The sequence below is a fragment of the Letharia lupina genome (genome assembly GCF_014066315.1).
Source record: "Letharia lupina isolate WasteWater1 chromosome Unknown contig_3, whole genome shotgun sequence".
Taxonomy (NCBI): Eukaryota; Fungi; Ascomycota; class Lecanoromycetes; order Lecanorales; family Parmeliaceae; genus Letharia; species Letharia lupina.
In genome coordinates, this window is record NW_023502972.1 from 1,570,554 (window position 1) to 1,591,843 (window position 21,290).

Below are 21,290 nucleotides of genomic sequence, written 5' to 3' on the forward strand. Positions count from 1 at the left end.
TATAAATATTATAATCGAATTTTTTATCTATTAGAAAGTTATTTATAAATTAAACGCTCGCGAATGAAAGTAAGCTATTATTAAGGAAATTATCGTCTTAATTATTAAAGAAACTTAGAAGCTCGCTATTCTATTAGCTAATAGACGCTTAATTATATATAAATAGATTTTTAAGATTAAATATAATAGCGATAAGATTATTAATAAATTTAAGATTAGATTTATTATTAGAGAGTTTACGTAAATAGAAAATATCGACTTCTATAAGATCTTTACCCTTACTCTATAATTTAACTTTCTATATCTATTTCTATTATATATAGTAATAATAAATTTTCTAATAAAATAAATAGATATTAATAATGCTTATCTTAATAGCGACCTCTATAAGAAAATCTATATAATTTTATTATTAGACTATTTATTAGTAACTAGTACTAAAAATAAGATATTATTTCTTTAAAAAGAATTATATAATCTTAAGTAATTAGCCCGCATCTAAAACGAGAAATTCAAGTATATTATTAAGAAAATGAGATTTACAGCCACTATAACTAATAGCTATATCTTTATTCGAGTATCACCAGAGGGAATAACCATTATAGCACGGGTAAATTACCGAATCATACCTCGAAAGTACGAATCCTTACCGAATCATACCTCTAATTACCGAATCATACCCCTATACCAAATCACACCCAAATATGAGGTATGATTCGGTAATTTGCCATTGCTTGGGGTATGATTTGATAAGTTGTCAAAGTGGCCTCAAACTACGAAGGAGATAATCCGCGATCTGGCTTATTCGATCATAGAAATAAGGGAGTTTCTCCGACCGCATTTGATAAGACTTCTATCAGCCTAAAAACATCAGACGAAAGCCGAGTGGGCGAAATTTCGAGCCCGGGGGTGTCCGCACTTCACGCTGCAGACACCCCTATTCGGGTCCCGTAGGCCCGGTAGGGCCCCCGAAGGAATAATTCCTACTACGCTGCGCAACGGGGCGGGGTAAGCTTCGGGGGTCAAACCCCGCCCCGAACCCCCCCGTTGCGCAGCGTAAATACCACCGTTATCAATAATCAAGTCGACGATAAGCTTACCGCTATCATTACCTTCATTAAACCCTCTCATATCAGAAAGCTATTATTTTTTAAATCATACCCTAAGCAATAACAAATTATCGAATCATATCTTATATTTAGATGAAATTTGATATAGGGGTATAATTTAGTAATTAGAGGTATAATTCGATAAGAATTTATACTTTTAGAATATAAATTAGTAATTCGCTCATTATAGTACTCTATATAAACGATATTCTTATTAAAGTTAAGCTATAAAGTACTATAGATTATATTAAGTATTAAATTTATAAAGAATTTAAGACTATTAAAGTAGACTTAATTAATTATATTCTTAACATTTAAGTCTATTATAACTAGAAATTCTATACTTTAATTATTAAATAAGTATAGTATATCGAAAAGATATTTAAAGAATATTTAATAGATTAGATAACTTCTATTTATATCTCTATTAATAAATATAAGTTAATTTAATTAAATTAATTAGAGAAAGAATATATGAATTAGCTATAATATTAGAAGTAAATAGAAAGTCTTATATTTCTTATAACTAATATATAAATTAACTTAGTCTTCGTTATAGAAAAGCTTAATTAATTTAGTTATAACTCTACTATTTACTATATAAATATAGTAAATTAAGTACTTAAATATATATAAAGTACTATATTTCTAGAACTACGCTATTAAGAAATAAAAATATTAAAATAATTCGCGAATTCAGTATACGATAATAACTAGAAGAATTATAAGTTTATTTATAAATTCGTTTTATTATATAAATAAGTAGTATATAAATAATATAGTCGAAAATAGTAAGAGATAGCTATATTTATAATAGAAGCTAAGTATATAACTCTAATAGAAGAAGATAAGATTATTATATAAACTATACGATAGTTATAAAAAGTTCGTTTTCGAGTATTAGATAAAGGTTTTATAATACTACTCGATAATAATAAGAGAGTTATTAGTCTTATAAAGAATCTCGAGCATTACTAAAGAATTAAATATATCGATATTTAGTATTATTATATTTATTAATTAATTAAAAATAAGATAATTATAATAGATTATATATTTATAGCTTAAATAATAATAGATATTTTTATTAAATCGCTTAATAAGAAGCTATTTAAATAATATAGAGAGTTATTAGAGATATATAATTATTCGACTAATTAGAAGATCGCTATCGAGAAAGTTCAATATCATATAAGACTTAAATTTATTTCTTTAAAATAACCTTATTATATATAAAAGCTACTACGTATTCTAGAAGAATAAACTAAAGAGTTATATTAAAAGTTTATATTATTTCTTTACTTTCTCTACTTTCTCTATAAAGATTTTTTCGAAAAATAATATTAACTATTTACTTTATTATCTCTATCTTTTTAATAACTAAATAAAGAAAGAGTATTAATTTTAACGACTTATAGTTATTAGCTATAGCTTATAACTATTAATTATAATATAACTAAAGACTATAATTATATAGCTATAAATAAATATAATTATAAATAATATAGCTATTAATAATAGTTATATAGCTATAAATAATAGCTATATAGCTATAACTATAGTATATTAAAGTAATTAATTTACTTAATATATATATAAAACTAATATATCTAAAAGACTAAGATATAACTCTCGAAATAATTCGATTTACTATAGACTATAAGTCGAAATCGAATAACTCGAAGAAACGAATCTCTAATAATTTAATAAGCGACTTTTTATATTTATATTAAACTTATACTTACTTATATAAAGTTCTTTTCTTATATTCTATCTATCTATATATGCGATCTATTTATATAGTATTTATATATAGCCCTAGCTCTAATTATATTAAGTATAGCCTATTATATTGCTAATAAAACTCATCGCCTTTTAGCGATTATAAATAGAATACGTATTCTAAGATTTACGGTTTTTTATTTTTCACTATATAGAAAATTCGGTTATTAATCTACTACCGTTACGAAGCTAGGTAGAACTATTTATTGTTTAGTACGTTGCTGATCTATTACGGTAGTATCTTAAAGTATAGTATTAGTACTAATAAGGGTATAGATACGGCCTCTTAGCGGTTTTACTTTCTAGTACGGTATAGATACGGTTCCCGCAGCTTAAAGGAAGGTAAGGTACCTTAGTATGAGAAGCCTCTTAGCGCCGCTGCCTCGAAACATTCGAAGGCAGCAAGGGCAGGTAAAATAGGTACCGATCCACAAAAATCCTATGAAAATGCAGGTGTCATGCGAAGTGAGACTCAGCAACTACCCGAATTATTAATCAAGAATGTCATTATTAAGCACCCCGTGCATGCTTTGCGTCATATATTAGGAGCTATTTGAACTTGGTAATCTGGAATTGCTCAATCGCATTCCACACCATTGCACCAACTCGCACCCATTTCAAGTTCGAATCACTCAACATGTCTGTCTATGTAATCACCGGTGTGTCCAGCGGAATCGGCGTGAGTCTGCCTGCCTTGTCGCGCATGGCCTCTGTCTAATCTGGCCTAGTATGAGTTCCTTAAGAGCATCTCCGAAGACCCGCAGAACCTGGTCGTCGGTCTGGTCCGCAACAAGGCTGCCACTGAAGAGAAGGTGGCAACAGAGCTGGGCAAGCGTTCCAACGTCCACATCGTCCATGGAGACCTCACCAACTATGCCAGCCTGAAGCAAGCCGCTGCCGACACTGCCAAGATTGTTGGCGAGCGTGGCATTGACTACCTTGTCGGCAACGCAGGTTTCCCCGCCCAGTTCGACGCTTATTCACCTATTGGTGAATTGTAGGTCTATTTCCCTCTGGTTACTATTTGAGGTTAACGATGTTTGATCCACAGAGGCGAAGAGCCCGAGGAGCTTGACGAAATTGCAGACAAACTATTCAAGACCAATGTCACCGGTAACATCCACTTCTTCAACCTTTTCATGCCTCTTGTCTTGAAGGGCAAGGCCAAGAAGGTCATCGCCATCACCAGTGGTCATGCCGACCTTGACTTCATCAACAATTTCGACATTGAGAATTCTGCCTTATACTCTGCCTCCAAGGCGGCCTTGAACATCATTGTGGCCAAGTTCAGCGCACAATACAAGAAAGACGGTGTGCTCGTCTTCAGCTTGAGCCCAGGAGTGGTGGAAGTGGGCCACTTTGGCGACCGTATATACCTCCGTCCTCGAGATTGAAATATCTGGACATTCTACTAATGCGTACCCACAGTGAGTCCAAAACAGATGGAGGGGTTGATGAAATTCGTGGGCAGGGCTAAAGCCTATGCGCCTCACTTCAAGGGTCCAGTCCCCGTAGAAGGAGCCGTCCAGACTATCAGGTCGCTCTGGGAGAGGGCCAGCATCGAGACTGGGTATGCCGGTGCATTCGTCTCGCATTTCGGAAATAGGCAGTGGGTGTAAAATCAGGGGTCTCGATCAGTTGAATTAGATACACTTATCTACATAGGTGTACGCTGTACATCCACATAGACTCCGCGAGACCGAATTATATCTCAAGTATCTCAATTCCAGATATCCATTGACGTAACTGGGTATACCAGAGTTTGATAATTACATTCACCCTTTGCGCCTCTCCACTCCCTCGCCATTGCCCTTCACATTGACAGTCCGATGGATCCATGATAGGAAAAGGCCCGGCACTGAATGGACATTCTATTGTCCTCGATTGGTGCTCGGTGGACAAGGTTGCATTGTCATCTCAGGGCTCAGATCTGAATCTTCGATGACACTTATAGTGGCGTACACAGATCTGATAAGGGAATACTATACTTAACTCGGTGTCTCATACCGGTCAATGGCCAGGCCAATCAATCGACCGAATAAGAAAACATGAATGTGATTGTGTGTATTAAAATATCCCTCTAAAAATGTCTATAAATGTCAAAAAATAAAAAGGAAAGTTCTATAATACAAATTTATGAGATGATCGCCTCCATGAAATACCATGCTTCAAAGAAATGAGCGGTCCGCCGCGGTTTGAATCTATGCCGAACCAGATACAATAGGCTCAAAATAGCGGAAACGGTTCTGTGGATCGTATTTCGCCTTGAGCGAGCGCAGTTTGTCCAAGCGCCATGGTTCATAACCATAGACGGATTGAAGCGTCTCGTAGTCTTTACCCTGGGCGTAATTTACATACGTCTGTGGCTGACGATTGGGCTGGCCGGCGTTCCAAAGACTCCGGTTCTCCTCGGCCCACGCCTCTGCCGCGTCCGTCAGGCCAGACCCTTCCGGAACTTCGCTGAAGAAGACCCTATAGATACAAATTAATCTACCTGATTGCATATACAATAAGACGTGCCCATCACACAGGCCGGGGACGACTTACATCAAATGGTTTTCTTCGCGGTGAGGGTAGGCGGTGGAGTCGGAAGGTATGGCCTGCATGCCGGCAGTCGCGTAGCCTTCGTGCCAGAGATAGGCGGAGGGAGCGAGTCCGGGGTACTCGGCTATCTTCTTGTTGAAAAGATTATAGAGCGTGCGTTGTGTTGTGACGTTATACTCCAGTGTCATGACACTGGAGATGGCTCGCTTGGCGCCAGGACAATCGGTATCCTCAGCTCCAGATATAATGGGGTATGAGGCTTCGCTCGAGTCCACTTGGACAGCCTTGATGGCATTGAATGGTCTCAGGAGCTTTTCCGCGTCAGCAGCAGGGCCCGCGTAGTCAAAGCCCCACTCTAGCACTGCCTGGTTATAATCAGCAATAATCTTGAAGTGGAGGTAAAAGAGTACTCACTTCAGTTGTGCTAATGGACGTATTAATAATGATGGACCCGTAGCTGGCACCCATCCTGGGAGGTGTGGTGCCATTGGCACTTTTGTGGAACGTGTTTAGCGCTTCAAATACAGTCTCCAGCTTATCCTGCGTCCAAGTGTAGCTCTTCTGGTACCAATTTTCCCTAGGATAAATCTTCCCCACAACACTGGTGACGATGGCAAAGTTGTGACCAGCCCCTTTCAAGGCATAGAGAAGATCCGGGTGGCTTGTCTCATTTACACCGATCTCTGTGCCATCTGCCAAGACAACATTGTAATGCACAATGTTATCCTGGACCAAGCCGTAGAGGCCCTCATAACGCCCATGGCCACCACCTAGTGCTGCACCCATCAGTCCAACGCATGCTGCGGATCCAGTGGCTAGCAAATTCAATATCAGTGGTGAAACTTTTCAATGAGTAACAGAGCGCTTACTGGTAACAAAGCCCTGGTCCCAAAGCTTGTTTATGACTTCACCAATAAATGTTCCTGCCTGGAGTGTAGCGGTTTTCTTATCCGGCTGAACAGTAACGCCCGTAAGCAGTTCCACATCGATTTCTATACCAGAGAATGTTGACTAGGTATATGTTACTCCATGACCACGATTTCTCACGAGGAACTCGAAGCTATTATCATTACAGTACTTGATCTATGTTGACTAGAGTCAGCAGGAGTGTCATCAAATCCTCAAGAACCTCCTGAGTAGGCCACTCACAATTTGTGCTAGGTCGGACTCGGCTGCTGGTTGCACGACAACTTGAGCATCAGGCGTGATTCGAGTATTCCATCTTTCTGTGGCATTTGGATATAGGGCGCTATCAGGTCCGAAGATCAGTGAGCCTTTTGATAGTTGCTGGCCCAGCTCATTCTTGACTGTGCTTGCAGTTATGTTGTCTCGCGAGAACAGATTTCTCTCAAAATAACGAGGCACGATGGGAGAACTGCTCACGAGCACCGGCAGGAGGGCGAGGCCATAAGCCACGATCAAGGACTTGGTAGTGACCATTTCTGCTTCGTTTCGGTCGTACTGTAGCAACAATGGTAAGATGTGGAATGCAATTCTCTTCCTCCATCGGCACAACAGGCATCGCGTCTGCTTTTGTAGTCTTGATTCAGAATTGCCACCGAAATCCTCGCGTTGGGCTTACGACCAATTTCAATCTCAGGATTGAGTCCATTACCACGCCGCTCGGAGTCTCCCTCCTTTCTGAGTCAGTGGCCACCAGCAAAGCAACGTCGGGACGGCAAAATGAATCCCAGCCCGTTTCAAGTCACAGCCCATCACTCGAGCTGACTGGGCTGCTAAGAATAGCTCAGCTCGTACTGGAGCTCAGCGCATCTTAGCCCAGAGTCGTTTGCGGATGGCCAGGGTGTGTTTCAGTAAGTTTTCTGGCCAAACAATATTATTCTGGCGAAGCTAAATAATATCGTACCTAATTCTTCCTTATTAACCTCGGTGTTTTAAAAGAAAATTTATCCTTTTTGTTATCTTTGCTTCTTTAGCTCGGCCCGAATAAGGTTGCTCGATCAGAAAACACAACTTCTTCACGTACAACAGATGCGAGCTGAGGTCGGTATCAGCCCAGCTTACGCTCTAGAGCGTATATTTGGCCGTCCAGACACATTAGGCTTCCACCAAGGGTGAATGTCTTGCACGCAGCTTCCGAGAGCTATTAAGGTATGAGCCTTCATCGAAGCTGCAAAATGGCCAACCTTCGGCTTCAAAAGAGCTCTTTCGGAGCGGTGGCGGCGCCGCGCGGCTTGAGGATTGTGATATTGCTTTCTAAGGGCGCGGACGTAATATTTACATAATATTTATGAACTTACCGTTTCTGATAGACCTGACGTTACACTGCGTCACACAACGTAAGCCTTGCCAGTAGAACTGCGCAACCCACATTTGTAACCCCGGGCGTGCAGATCATCTCTCTCGAACTTGCCGCCTTTCCCACTTCTTTCAGCTTCCACTTCTTCTTCTTCTTTGATGATTACTATAGTGTGTCAGACTCCGAGCAGGATCCGAGGAGGACAGGCATGCGGATCCGAGAAACAGACACGCAGGCCTTTGCTCGCACTTGTTGATAAGTCTTACGAGCTATGCTTCAGCAATTGGACGTGGAGCAAACTGCGATCTCGGAAAGAAGGTTTTCTTTGGTATGCTATTGAGTATAGTGGGTGTGATCGGGCGGCCACGCAACACTTTCGACATTGCGCCGGAGGCTACCAGTTTGAGGGTGATATTGAAGCTTACTATCGGGAGCTTGCAAGGTGGGCAGAAGAAGTAGATGAGGAAGGATACAGGTTAAGCTGTTAGAGGATTTGTAGAGAAAAAAAAGGAAGTGGGGTTTTGACTTTCCTAGGCGGAGCTTTGGAAGCCAAGGTGCTTGTTAAGCTTCCACCTCGTCGGCACCAGCAATTTCATTGCGATCCCTGCGCGACACTTGCTGCTCTTCTAACGCAACTGTTCTCGTCCTCCTATGCGGCGAATTAGCTGGTGAACTAATAGAGCTATATGGTCTTTTCAACTAATCCTTTGTAGGTTCCTTTCCACTACACTCTATGAAGACATCCATATGATAACCCGGCTTCCTAGTCCACTCATTCAGAAGGACTGACTCGACGCGAGTATTCTAGACCTCCTCGCTTAGGGCTTCTAGATCAAGCCGATGTTTGGTGGCCCTCGAGTACGCAGATTTGACGAAGACAATGACTTCATAGAGATCACCAATAAGATTATGCTGATCCATGAGCTTATGCAGCTCCATGAGAAGGCAGTTGATATCAAAGTTGTCCATCACCCAATTCTCAGTACCAATGCGATTGCTCCACCTGACACGCTGGCCAGTATGCGTATCTGCCTTCAGCGTAGCCTTGACGCTGTACGTATACTGTTTGCGTTGCCATTCTGCATAATTATCCTGTTCGTCAATCGACTTTTGAACTTCAAGATCAGATTCTTCAGAATATCCAGAACTTTCTTCTACCCTGGTCGGAGAAGGGACTATCTTATCTGCGCTATACTCTATGGCAGCCCTGGTATTTTCCCTCAGTATGTTCCTGTTCCCCTTGTGTCTCATCAAAGTGAACCGTTGGTTTGCGGATGCGAGGTGGAGTAGTAGGGGGATCGTTGGAGACGGTGGAGTTGGATCGCAGCTGTTTTCCTGAAGCCAGCTGTTCAGGGGGTGCCTGGGCCGCGTCAGACTGCTTCTTTTTCTGCTTTTTCTGTTCGCGGGGCAATGTAACAACGTCGTACTCGTATACGCAGCTTCTATGGCTTCACAGTTAGACCCAATTTGAGTAAAGAAAGTGGTGTTTCTATGTACGGAGGTTGGCACCAAAAGTCCTGGACACCAAGACTTCTACGCCAAGAATGCCACACTTGGGCACCGGAAGCCGACCATTTTAGGGGTCAATGCCCCCTATAAAGCACCTAAGATCCTGGGGCCGTTGCGTGCTAAGGCAATACTGGCGCTGTCCAGGACTTTTGGTGCCAACCTCCGTAGTCTGGATTTGTATGACTATGAGGAATGCCGTGTTACAATTACAAGCGCGAATGCCAAGATTTCGCGAAAATTCTGCAACTGCCGATTTATGAATTGCAAATTAAATAAGAATGCTTGGCAAAGCTGATTCAGCTCCGCCTCCGACTTTTTGTTAGCGTCATTTATAGAAAATTGTATAGAACGTACTTGTCACTCTTATAATAGTTACTATTATCTACTACCTCAGTTAAACATTTATAATATCGAAGCTAATAAGTATATACGCTTTTTCTAGTATTTTATCTCTAATTTAGATATATAATAGTTATATCGCTAGCTCTTACTTCGAACGCGATATTATTATTTAAAAAGAATTTCTCTATACGCCAGCGTATCTAACTCTTACTCGAATTCTATTAACGACTTAAAGCCGTAACTGCGAATATCTATTTTAATATATCGACGGCGTATCGATGAGAGCGAAAGTATATAATCGATATTAGTGGCTATAATAGATTTACGATAAAGTATTTTAAGTAGAGTATTGTAGACTATATATTTAACGATGAAATTAAGATATTTAAACGAGATTTAAAGTATTTAACTATGAAGATAATAGAGTAATTATAATGAAATACTACGTAATATTAATTAAAATCCTCTATCTTCTCTATAACCTTCTCTCTAATCTAATCGTTTTAGAGTATAAGTATTATTAGAAATAATGTATACTTAATAATCTCATATTATATAGAATAATTATTTATTATTATATTCTATAAAGAAGTATATAGTAAGAATAAAAGTAATTATCTATCTATAATGTGAAGTTACGCTAAGACTATTTATTATTATAAGACGTAGTTATAATATCTATTTGAAACTTAATAGTATATAGAAATTCTAGCCTTCTATTAACTAATTCTAATACTTTTATATAGTCTAAATAATAGCTGGAAATATTATTAATTTTAATACTCTTATATAGTTCGAATTTAAGCTATTTCTTCTATTCGCTCTTCTTAAATTTAATTTAATATATAAATATAGCGAATTTATTATTAATAAGAACTTTAATAAGTTTATTCGTAGTTATATTATTAATAAGTACTTATTCGAATATAACTACTTTTATTTTTACTTAATTTTATATAAAATACTATTAGATATTAATATATTTAATATATAAGTAAAAGCGAGAGTTTTTAATTAATATAATAATCTTTTAATTATTTATTTTAATTAATACTAGTTTATTAGATAATTCGAAGTTAATATCTAATTCGTTTAAAAGTCTAATTAATTAAATAGCTTTCTTTATTATCTTAGTCTAAGCTATATATTTAACTTTATAAGATAATAATATAATAAACTATTATCGTTTAGATATCTAATTAATTATCTTATCGTAGAGTAAGAATATATAAACTTTAAGAGATCGATAGATCTCTTAATTTAAGACTTAATTAGTATTTATATAATCTTTTAATATATTAGTCGTCTTATATATAATATTATAAATTAATATTCTCTTTAAATAATAAATAACTCGTTTAAAGACTATAATATATTTCGAATTTAGATTATAATTATATTATAAAAGAATTATAATAATAAAATAAATATTTAAGCGAGTTTAAATTATAAGGTATATTATCGATTTTACTATTAATTAGTACTTCTAAATAATTTCTAATTTAATCTTATTAATTAATTTCTCTTATAATTAAATATCTATTATTATTAAGATAGAAATAGATATATAATTAATTATATTAAATCGTAATAATACTTTTCTTAAATATATCGTTTATATAATTTAAATAATTCTCTTTCTTCAATTTCTCTAAATTTTTATATTTAAATAATATAAGTATAGTCTAAGATCGATTATAGCGAATCGTTTATAAAGATCTTATTTAAATTTTAATATTAGTTTTAATTCTTTTAAATTATAAATTTAAATATTATCTATATATATATTAATAATAAATTATATTTTCTTATTAATAAAGAGTAAGTAATTAAATTTAATTAATTTAAATTTTTTAGATATAAGAAAGTTTTATAAAGTAAAGTACTATTTTTATAGCGATTACTTTAAACTATATAGTACTCTAAGTAATAGATATATCTTATTATCTTTCTTTTTATACCCTTTAAATTATTCTATATAAATAATTTTTTTTAATAATATATTAAAAAATATAATAATAATATTTATTTACTTATAGTTTAGATCGTAGTATACTATAATTATAAATAGTATTTTAAATAATATAGATTTAATAACTAAGGCGAAGGTTTAATCGTAATTAACGCTATAAATTTATTTAAAACCTCGAATTACTTAGCGTATTTTATAGAGAATAAAGTTATTAAGTTTCTTCTTTATCTTATAAACTTACCTATTAATAAAAATTAATATATTCTTTATTCTCGAAATAAGCTTTTAAATATTCATTATAATAAAGAAATTTATTTACTTATTTATAGTTTTCTTTTATTATTTAATATAGAGGCTAGCTATTATCTAGTTATAGATTAATAACTTAAAATTATTAATCTCCGTAATAGCCTATTAATATCTTATATTAATTATTTATTAAATAATAATAACGAAGTCGAAGACGAGATCGAAGTTATAATAATTTAGATTTTTATAATTTAATATAGCTTATCTATAGTATAAGCGTTTTAATTTAAGAGTCTTATTATACTTAATATAGATAATAGCTCTTTAAGCTTATATCTTAATATTACTCTATCTATTATTTAGAAAAACTTTCTAAAAAGATATAAAAGTTCGTTTTAGTCGAGAATTATATATTATATTAAAATATAAATCTAGATAAGTAATAAAGCTATCTCGAGATATCTCTTTAATATTATTATCGTTAAATTCTTTTAAGCCCATATTACTATCTTTTATATTTTCGACTTCTTCGATTTCTTTAATATTTTTATTAAAAAGAATATTTTTAATTTTATTTATATTAATAGAGTTTATATCGATATTAACGACGATTTTAAATATATATTAATATACTATAAAGTTATCTTCTATATTAAATATATCTACTATATTATTATTAATAATCTCAACTAGCTAATAATCTATATTCGAGATTATTATAATTATTATTTATAATTTATTAAAATCGATATAAGAGAATCGTTCTATTTATCGAGTAGCTAGATTTTATATTTAAAAGATATTTATATCTTCGTAGCTAATTAGATAATACTTCTTATTATATTTATCGAGCTTCTTACGCTTTTTCTTAGATATATATATTTAAATAACGTAATTAATAATCTTTATATAATCGAGATATAATTATTCGTCTATTTATATCTTATATAATATTATACTCTAAAGATAAGTAATAAAACTTTTATTCTTTTAATATACTTTAATATAAAGTAATTTTAATTATAAATAATAGAATAACTTCGAGTTAAAAAGTATAGCTCTTACTCTATTTATAATAATTCGATTTTATATCTTACTAAATTTATTTTACTTAGATATATAGAGTATAATAAACTTCTATATAATTTCGAAGTTTTTAAAATATTCTTTAAATTTATTATTAATAAATTCGATATTATTATTTAGACGAATTATCTTAATCTTATAATCGAATTTATTTTTTATCTAAAGATTTTATTTTTATATTTATACGTAAAGTATTAGATTTAAAGAATTACTTAATTAGTTAGAAGTATATAATACTTAGTCTTATTAATAAATAATATATTAAAAGATTTTTCTAAGTCTATATAAATCTTATTAAATTTTTCAAGTATCTTATATTATACTTTTTTTAAAATCTTTTATATAGATTTAATCTTAAAATAAGCCTTATATATTAATCTAATTCGAGGTTTTTAAGTTAATATAATACTCTTACTTATATTAATTAATCTCTTAAAATTTATTTTATTTAAGTATTTTATTTAATAATACTATAGCTCGATAGCTTTCTTATTAAATATTAGACTTATTATTAAGACTTTTATATTTTTCTAAATAAGTATTAAAATCTTAATTATAGATTATAAGATATTAAGAATATAGTTATTATTTATCTTCGAAGCGCTATTAATAAATTTACTATCTTAAAGAATATAATAATTATTATTAAGAAAGATAATTTTAATTTTTTTTTATATAATCTAATTAATCGAAAATAGTTTATATATAAGATTCGGAATATATAAGACTTTACTAACTTTTACGATATTACTAGATTTATTTTATAATAATTATTTTATTTTAATTATACCGCGATCTTACATTTAAATAATAATCTTATTAACTATTATAATATCTATATAATATAATTAATAGTCGATAAACTCGTTTTTATCGAAGAATATATAATTAATATAGTCTAAGTCTATTATCTATTCGTATATAGTAGTAAATTAATTATTTATATATACTATATAAAAGAGAAAGTAAGTTAAGAATTTATATAATAATTCATTAATTATTTTATTCTCTAGAGAATTAGATAGAGAGTTAAGAATATTTTTAGCTTTTCGATTTATCTTATTATCTAATTTTAGATTAATATTAAGCTAAGATATTAATTAATTTTCTATATTCTTTTATAATTCTTATAATTTAGTTATTTCGATTAAAAGATAATTAAGAGACTTAATTTCGAGCTCTTTATTTATTATTTCTTTATCTAATTTAGATATTAAGCTGTTAACTAAGTAGCTCTAATACTCTTTATCTCTTATAGTATTTCTATTATCGATTATAGTATAAGCTATTATTAAAATATAAGTATAATTTTAATTTACGAAATCGTCTAATCTATTAATAGTATTAGTTATATTCGCTTTAAACTTAAAGTTCGAATTATTATTATTATTATTATTATTATTTCGAAATTAATTAGATATCTTTTCGTTATAAAGAGTTTAGCAGCTATATAGCTAATATCTCTTCTTACTCTTATTTAATAGTAGTAGATACTTTAGATACTTAGATATATTATCTAATCTCTTATAATAGATACTATTTAAGTTATTTAATAAGGAATTAAAGTTATAGTTATTAATTTTATCGTTATTTTTATCCCGATCTTATTTTAAAGTATTACCTCTATATCTTAAATTGTTATTATCTCTAAAAGTCTTCTTATTCTTTTATTTCTTATAATATTTCTTTATAGTAATAACTATAACTTATTTCTTATTATCTCGCTTAAGAAGATAATTTTCTTCGTAAAGAAGTGTAATAATTTTATTAAAGTCTAATATATTATCAAGTTATATAATAAGACGATATACGAAGTTTTTATACTTTTTATCTAAATTGTTTAATAATAAAATAATAAAAATTTATCTATTAATTAAAGCTTTTATACGCTTAAGATCTTTAAATTTTATATATATATTAATAATATAGATCTTAATCGAGTTATTATTATTAGTTATAGTAATATTTTATAATTTTTATAACTTAATAAAGCGAAGAATAAATTTAGAGTTTATATAATTCGTTTAGAGTTTACTTTATCTAATTATAACTATTTTCTTATCTTCTATTACTTCGACTAATTTATTCTTATATATTAAATAAATAAATTTTAATATTTAATTATTAAGATTCTTTTAGATCTTTATCTTAGTATTATAAATTAAAATCTATTAATTAATAAACCTCGATATAGTAGTTTTTATATAATAAGTTTTATTAGCTAGTATATTTATAATAGTAACTTTCTCTAATAGATTATTTAAAAATAGTATTAATTCTTATTTTATTACGTCTTATAGATCGTAATACTTTAGAGTACTCTTTATCTTCTTTAATTAAGATTAATAGTTTTTCTATTCTTTAAGCTTTGAAAAATTCTAGATCTAAATTAATATAGCTACGTATATATTAAATATCTATATAGCTATCTTATATAACTATAGAAGAAAGAATAAAAGAGTAAATAGAAAAATATATAATAAGAATGTGAGAATATTCGTTTAACTTTTATAATATTAAATTATTAAATAGATAAGTATTTTTAATTAATAGTATAGAGACTACGGTAGCGAAATTTCGAGCTTATAATTTATTAAAAATAATATATACTTAATAATCTTATATTAATATAGAATAATTATTTATTATTATATTCTATAAAGAAGTATATAGTAAGAATAAAGGTGATTATCTATCTATAGTGTGAAGCCACGCTAAGGCTATTTATTATTATAAGGCGTAGTCACAATATCTATTTGGAACTTAGTAGTGTGTAGAAATCCTAGCCTCCTATTGGCTGATTCCAACAAGCATACTAGTAAGTCTCCCTCCACCTTGGCCGTCTGACGAGGATTGACGGTATTCCGAGGCATTACAACATCACCGTATTCGTGTTTGGGCTATACAGAAGCTTCAAAAATATGGAGTGAGCTGGTACAAGAGTGGCACGTACGTTCTCTACAATTTTCTATGAATGGCGCTAACAAAAAGTCGGAGGCGGAGCTGAATCAGCTTTGCCAAGCATTCTTATTTAATTTGCAATTCATAAATGGTCGGTATAAAAAGTCCCTGCCGACTTTTCCGCGCAGCCCTATTAAGTAAGAAGTCGGTGTTAGGGTTGCGCGGAAAAGTCGGCAGGGACTTTATACCGACCCTCGTGGCACGTTATGGTTGCCTTTTGCCAAGTCTTTCAAAATGGTTACCAAACTTGTTATAATAACAGAATGGTTACCTTGTGTCAGTCAGAGCGTACATTGCCAGCGGTGTGCATCCTGTTTCCGTGCGGCATTTGATTGTCAGCTTTGGAAGCTTCGGATTTAACAACATAACTAACCAAATACTTTACAAGTATTTCTCTCAGAAAGCGGACTTGACTGCCACCACACGAAATAGTTAGCTTCCTATATCCGCTAAGGTAGTGTAACATCGGAGCCGTGCAAATGGCAACTTTACAAATATAAGAGCGTCCACCGGATCCTGTTCTTATGCACTGCAGGTATCCAACCCTGAGCATCTCACAGAAAGCGTACTTGACTGCCACCACATGAAACAGTTAGCTTCCTATGTCCGCTAAGGTAGTGTAACATCGGAGCCGTGCAAATGGCAACTTTACAAATATAAGAGCGTCCGCCGGATCCTGTTCTTATGCACTGCAGGTATCCAACCCTGAACATTTAGTACTACATGCCTGTGCTCAAGGGCTGTGCCACGTGTAATGGTAGGTGGACGCGGCTCCAGGAGAAGTAGTAAGCCCACTAAATCGGGCCAGGTCGTGCCATCAGTTGCGATCGCATCAAGCCGAACTGTACAAACTGCTCTCGATCCAATCAGAAATGCCAGTGGCATAATCTCAAGCTATCCTGGCCGGGTGCCAACGATCGTCGGCGTGCTGTCGTCTCCAAGTCGCCTCCGTCGTCTCCCACGCAGGGCCGAATCTCAGATGCACGGTTTGTTCACACAACCCATTGGGATATGGAGTTGTACCATAACCTGACAGGCTCTGTCCCGGTACGAACCCTGTCTTTGCTAGGCGCATCAACGTGCTGGAACCCTTCTGAGCTGGAGACACTTGATTCAGATCTGCTCGAATACTGTATGTTGCGTACATCCCGCATAGCTACCTACCGAGCTTAGTCAGAGATTGGAAGGGAGTACTGACAGGTTCATGTACGCCACGTGTAGTTTGCTGTGTAGCGTCCGCATCCCTGGCTACCTTTGGACAAGATACCACTAACCTCGGAAAAATTCTGCTTCGAATTAGCCTAGAAGGGAAGACGGCCTCGGCTGCGGCACTATTCCAGGCGCTGATAGCCTTTGCTTCGCTACATCGCTACGGCTTACAATCCCAAGCCGTCGAAGCAAAAATAGCTGCTCTGGGAAACCTGGCGCAAGGATCTTTCGAGCCGAGTTTTGGGGCGATAGGGGCTATTCAGCATATTAGCACGGGGATGTTGCTTTGTTCGTTTGAGGTTCACCAGGCATCCTGCACTTCAGGTCAATGGACGCAATACCTCGGCGGTGTCAAGACAGTCATCAACGCGTCCTCTATCAAAACACTACTTCAGTTCAGCTCTGATGTGGTCGTCCTGCTGGACTGGCTGCACTACCACGATGTTTCCGCTCGCTTTTCACTACTGCATTGGAAAAGAGAAGGGGCCCCGGAGCTCCCATTCACTCCGACAGATCACTTGTGTCCGCAGGTTCGTATATGACACAGAATATATGACTACATGACGTGTTGGCCTGATGTTTAACATTCCAGATTTCCAATTTTCCGCCGCCCATTCTCTCCATGCTGAATCTGCTGTCTCAGATATGTGATACAGTATCCAGCAGCGCAATCTCGCCAGAAATGAGCGACGATGTGCATGATCATAAGAGCTTCGTAGAAGTGTTGGATTGGAGAATCAGGAGCCTACCAATACCAAAAGTCACAGAGGGTAGCGATAATGCGACGTTGGTGATGAAGCTATACCAGCTTGCTATGCTCTGGTATCTCAATCGAAGTTCCGAAGGCCTAATTGACCAACCCATTAGGACGCAACAGCAAATCGACCAAGCCTTCGCTATCTTGCCCCGGCTGAGCTCCTGTAAACAGCAATTTCCCATTTACATCATTGGCTGTGAGTCGCGAACTGATGAACAACGGGCCGTTATCCTCGATGTCATCCTCAGGACGGAGAAGCTGAGCTCGTCGCGATCTTTTAATCATTGTAAAAGACTACTGCAGGCTTCCTGGGCCCAGGATGACCTCGCGGGGTGGAATAACATTAGCTATCGCAGTAAATTATCCTCGACAATCAGCTTAGCTGAAACTGTCCCTGCCTTTGTATAATTACTCTACATACCGAGGTGGCCACAAAGATCTGTGATCGAGCGGCTTTTTTTCCTCCTTGAAACTTGGTTCATCACACAACCACAACACACACCCCAGATGGAATGGCTTGACTGCCCATTCCATTATATTCCCGGTATATTAACTTTCTTTCTTGATCATAAATATACAGTATTTCTTTCCATACTCCCTATTGCTCACTTCAATGATACCTAGATTCTGCTCCGGTGAGGCGTGTATCCATGGATCGTGTTATCACAACTAATCATTTGGCACCCTGACACACAACAGACTTGAAGTACTATGGTTGCCTCTAAATGCACAATGGATTCTAAATGGTCCTGGCTTACGCATAATAGAGTTCGCAGGGTCCTCAACCCTGTTGTCAGCACGGGAAACGCGGAATGGGTTCTACAAATTCATGTGGATCAAATTACTTAAGAGTTACTTTTGCCCTGCTGTCAAATTTCAAGCCGGTATTTTCTCTCCCCGCCAGATACCTGTTTTAAATACACCCAGTGCCAAAGTCATAATCTTTCTAAAATTCTTATGGAATTATAGGGAATTACCCCCTTCGACTTCTAACATGGCGTACAAGTGTCATGTCCTAGTTGTGGGCTGCGGTCTCAGTGGACTGGCTTCCGCACTGGCTCTTGCTCAGACTGGACACCGCGTAACAGTGTTCGAGCGTAGTTTGGAGCTACAAGAAGTAATCTCATGCTTTTCGATATAACATTCGAGCTTATTTTAACTTAGCTTAACAGATCGGCGCTGGAATACAGTTGTCACCCAATGCTACGCGTATGCTCCAACACTGGGGCGTTCTTGAGGAGGTCCTCAAGTACGCTGACCGGCCAGAGGCCGGGACGTTCCGCTCCTATCGAGGAGACGTGCTCTCGCAGTCTCCGCCCGTGTCCGATCCGAGGCTGGTCAACAAGGCCCCTTACATCGTGATTCATCGTGCGGATCTCTTAAGAGCCTTGTTGTCTGGAACGAGGAAGCATAAGATAGAAGTCAGACTTGGCAGCGACGTCAAAGAGATCGATTTCAGCAAGCCCTCCCTTCGTTTGTCCACCAACGAGGTTTATGAAGCAGACGTGATCCTGGGTGCTGACGGAGAGAGGTCCCGCTGTAGGGGTATCCTGTTGGGTCATGCGGACCCTCCTTACAGTCCTGGCGATGTCGTCTACCGGATCTCTGTTCCTATAGCAGATATAACTGAAGACCATCTAGCTTGGGACCTGAAAAAACGATCTAGCGTCAACTTTTGGATGGGATCAGGCGGACACGTGGTCTCGTACCTCATCCAGCACGATATGCTTAATGTGGTCCTGGTATATGCCGAGGGTGGAAGTGGCAAGGTTATGTACGGGCCGCAACGAGCAGACCTAGAAGAGTTCAGGAGCAAGATCTCTGACTGGGACCCAGTACTTCATGAGCTTATCAATGTGGAAGGGTCTGTTTGCACCAAGTGGACTTTGTTCCAGATCCATGAGCCGAGCCAATGGCGCCATGAGAGTGGACGCTTCGTACTGATTGGCGACGCTGCTCACGCAATACTGCCATGCCTGTATGTATAACCATAGTCTCTTCATTCATCATGGAACTGGCTAACTCTTCTTCAGCGCACAGGGTGCCGCACAGGTCTTCGAGGATGCAGGAGTCCTCGGAGGGATATTCAGCCTGTTGGTGGGACGTGACCAAATTCCGGACGCCCTTAGGGTGTTCGAGGAGGTTCGCAAACCACGAGCTTCGGATGTCAGACATCGCACGTTAGACCAGAAGGCTATGTTTGCTCTTGCCGATGGCCCAGACCAGGAGAAACGCGATGTAAGACTTCGTGCGGGTGCAGATCATGAGCTGTTCAAGTGGCTCTGGGAGTACGACGCTGCAGAAAGTGGACGAGAGGCGTGGAAAAACTTTACCAAGACCCATGAATATGGAGTCAAACCCCACAATGGTATCGAAGGGATAAGAGAGTCATCCATCCTGTAACATTTGTAACATGGGAGTATCATAGACCATTGACATATCTACAAATAGCCCATATAACCAGAGCCCCCAATGGTTAGGATTGGCCGATCTGGTGATTGGTAGGCCAAGGCACATCATGAATCCCAAAAAGGCCATTCTTCGACCAAGTAGTGATTCGACAAACAAAATTTGTCTTCTCAGTACCGCATTTACTTGACAACAGTGAAGTTCATTAAGCTAGTTTCCTTCACCGACTGTATTCCCCAGGCAAGCGTTCAAGCTAGGTATTAGTACGATAGCCAAGATAGTCAGTGGCCTAACACGGGATCGATCTGCAATATCGAAAGGTAACCTTGGACCGGGATAACGGCGGAGTCTCATATCTCCTTATCGGCCTACATATGGCTCAAAAGCCGTTCAGCGGTCTGTGGTCTGGCTTGAGGATTTTACTTGCCCCGCCATGCTTATCAAAGCTTACCTGCATAATGCAATGCCTACCCATACGTACTCTGTCCGGCAGCTAGAGATGTATATGTGTCTCAGCGTAGCACAGCAGTGGTGATAATAGAAAGCGTGTAGATTTAGTGATAGGGCCATTAGCTATTATATAGCTAATGGAGAATAAAGCACTACTATCTATGGCTAACTATATAAAAAGAATAATAATAGAATATATATAAAAGGATAAAAGTATATAGAAAGTATATATATATAGAAGAAATTAAATACGCTAATACTTCTTCTATCTAGTAATATCTAAATATCTTTATTTTAACGCTAAAATTATATATTATTCTAGCTTATTAATTTAGATCTCTATTTACTAAGTCTATTATATCTATAAAATTACTAAATTTTATAATAATTAATACTTTAATAAGATTATTAATCTTTATATTCTTAATAGATATATATTTATATCTTAGCGTCTAATTAGCTATTAATAATAACTAACGTTAATATATCGTAATCTCTTATAATTTATAAAATTCCTTATTAGATTTATAGCTTTCTTATTATTATATTATATTATAAATAATTTATTTAGCTATTATTTAAGCTCTAATAAAATATAGTATATTTATATTATATTCTAAATAGTATTAAAAGTAGCTATATATTTAATCT

At 35.2% G+C, this 21,290-nt stretch overlaps 4 protein-coding genes across 4 annotated transcripts; 2 read left to right on the forward strand and 2 right to left on the reverse strand.

Moving 5' to 3' along the window:
- Positions 1-3,528: 3,528 nt before the first annotated feature.
- HO133_007337 (uncharacterized protein) lies at positions 3,529-4,510 on the forward strand (the record flags this gene model as incomplete). The annotated part of the gene is made up of 4 exons (XM_037298228.1): positions 3,529-3,570; positions 3,620-3,888; positions 3,943-4,259; positions 4,320-4,510. The coding sequence occupies 4 exons, from the start codon at positions 3,529-3,531 to the stop codon at positions 4,508-4,510; spliced, it is 819 nt and encodes a 272-aa protein (XP_037156863.1).
- A 582-nt stretch (positions 4,511-5,092) lies between these two features.
- Positions 5,093-6,875, reverse strand: HO133_007338 (uncharacterized protein; the record flags this gene model as incomplete). Its single annotated transcript, XM_037298229.1, has 6 exons — positions 5,093-5,363; positions 5,439-5,800; positions 5,850-6,250; positions 6,305-6,427; positions 6,470-6,518; positions 6,585-6,875. The coding sequence occupies 6 exons, from the start codon at positions 6,873-6,875 to the stop codon at positions 5,093-5,095; spliced, it is 1,497 nt and encodes a 498-aa protein (XP_037156864.1).
- Positions 6,876-8,499: 1,624 nt separating this feature from the next.
- On the reverse strand, positions 8,500-9,270 carry HO133_007339 (uncharacterized protein; the record flags this gene model as incomplete). Its single annotated transcript, XM_037298230.1, has 2 exons — positions 8,500-9,055; positions 9,257-9,270. The coding sequence occupies 2 exons, from the start codon at positions 9,268-9,270 to the stop codon at positions 8,500-8,502; spliced, it is 570 nt and encodes a 189-aa protein (XP_037156865.1).
- A 7,298-nt stretch (positions 9,271-16,568) lies between these two features.
- HO133_007340 (uncharacterized protein) lies at positions 16,569-20,183 on the forward strand (the record flags this gene model as incomplete). The annotated part of the gene is made up of 8 exons (XM_037298231.1): positions 16,569-16,571; positions 16,623-16,800; positions 16,851-16,946; positions 17,036-17,553; positions 17,616-17,976; positions 18,800-18,897; positions 18,953-19,758; positions 19,814-20,183. The coding sequence occupies 8 exons, from the start codon at positions 16,569-16,571 to the stop codon at positions 20,181-20,183; spliced, it is 2,430 nt and encodes an 809-aa protein (XP_037156866.1).
- Between the last annotated feature and the right edge of the window lie 1,107 nt (positions 20,184-21,290).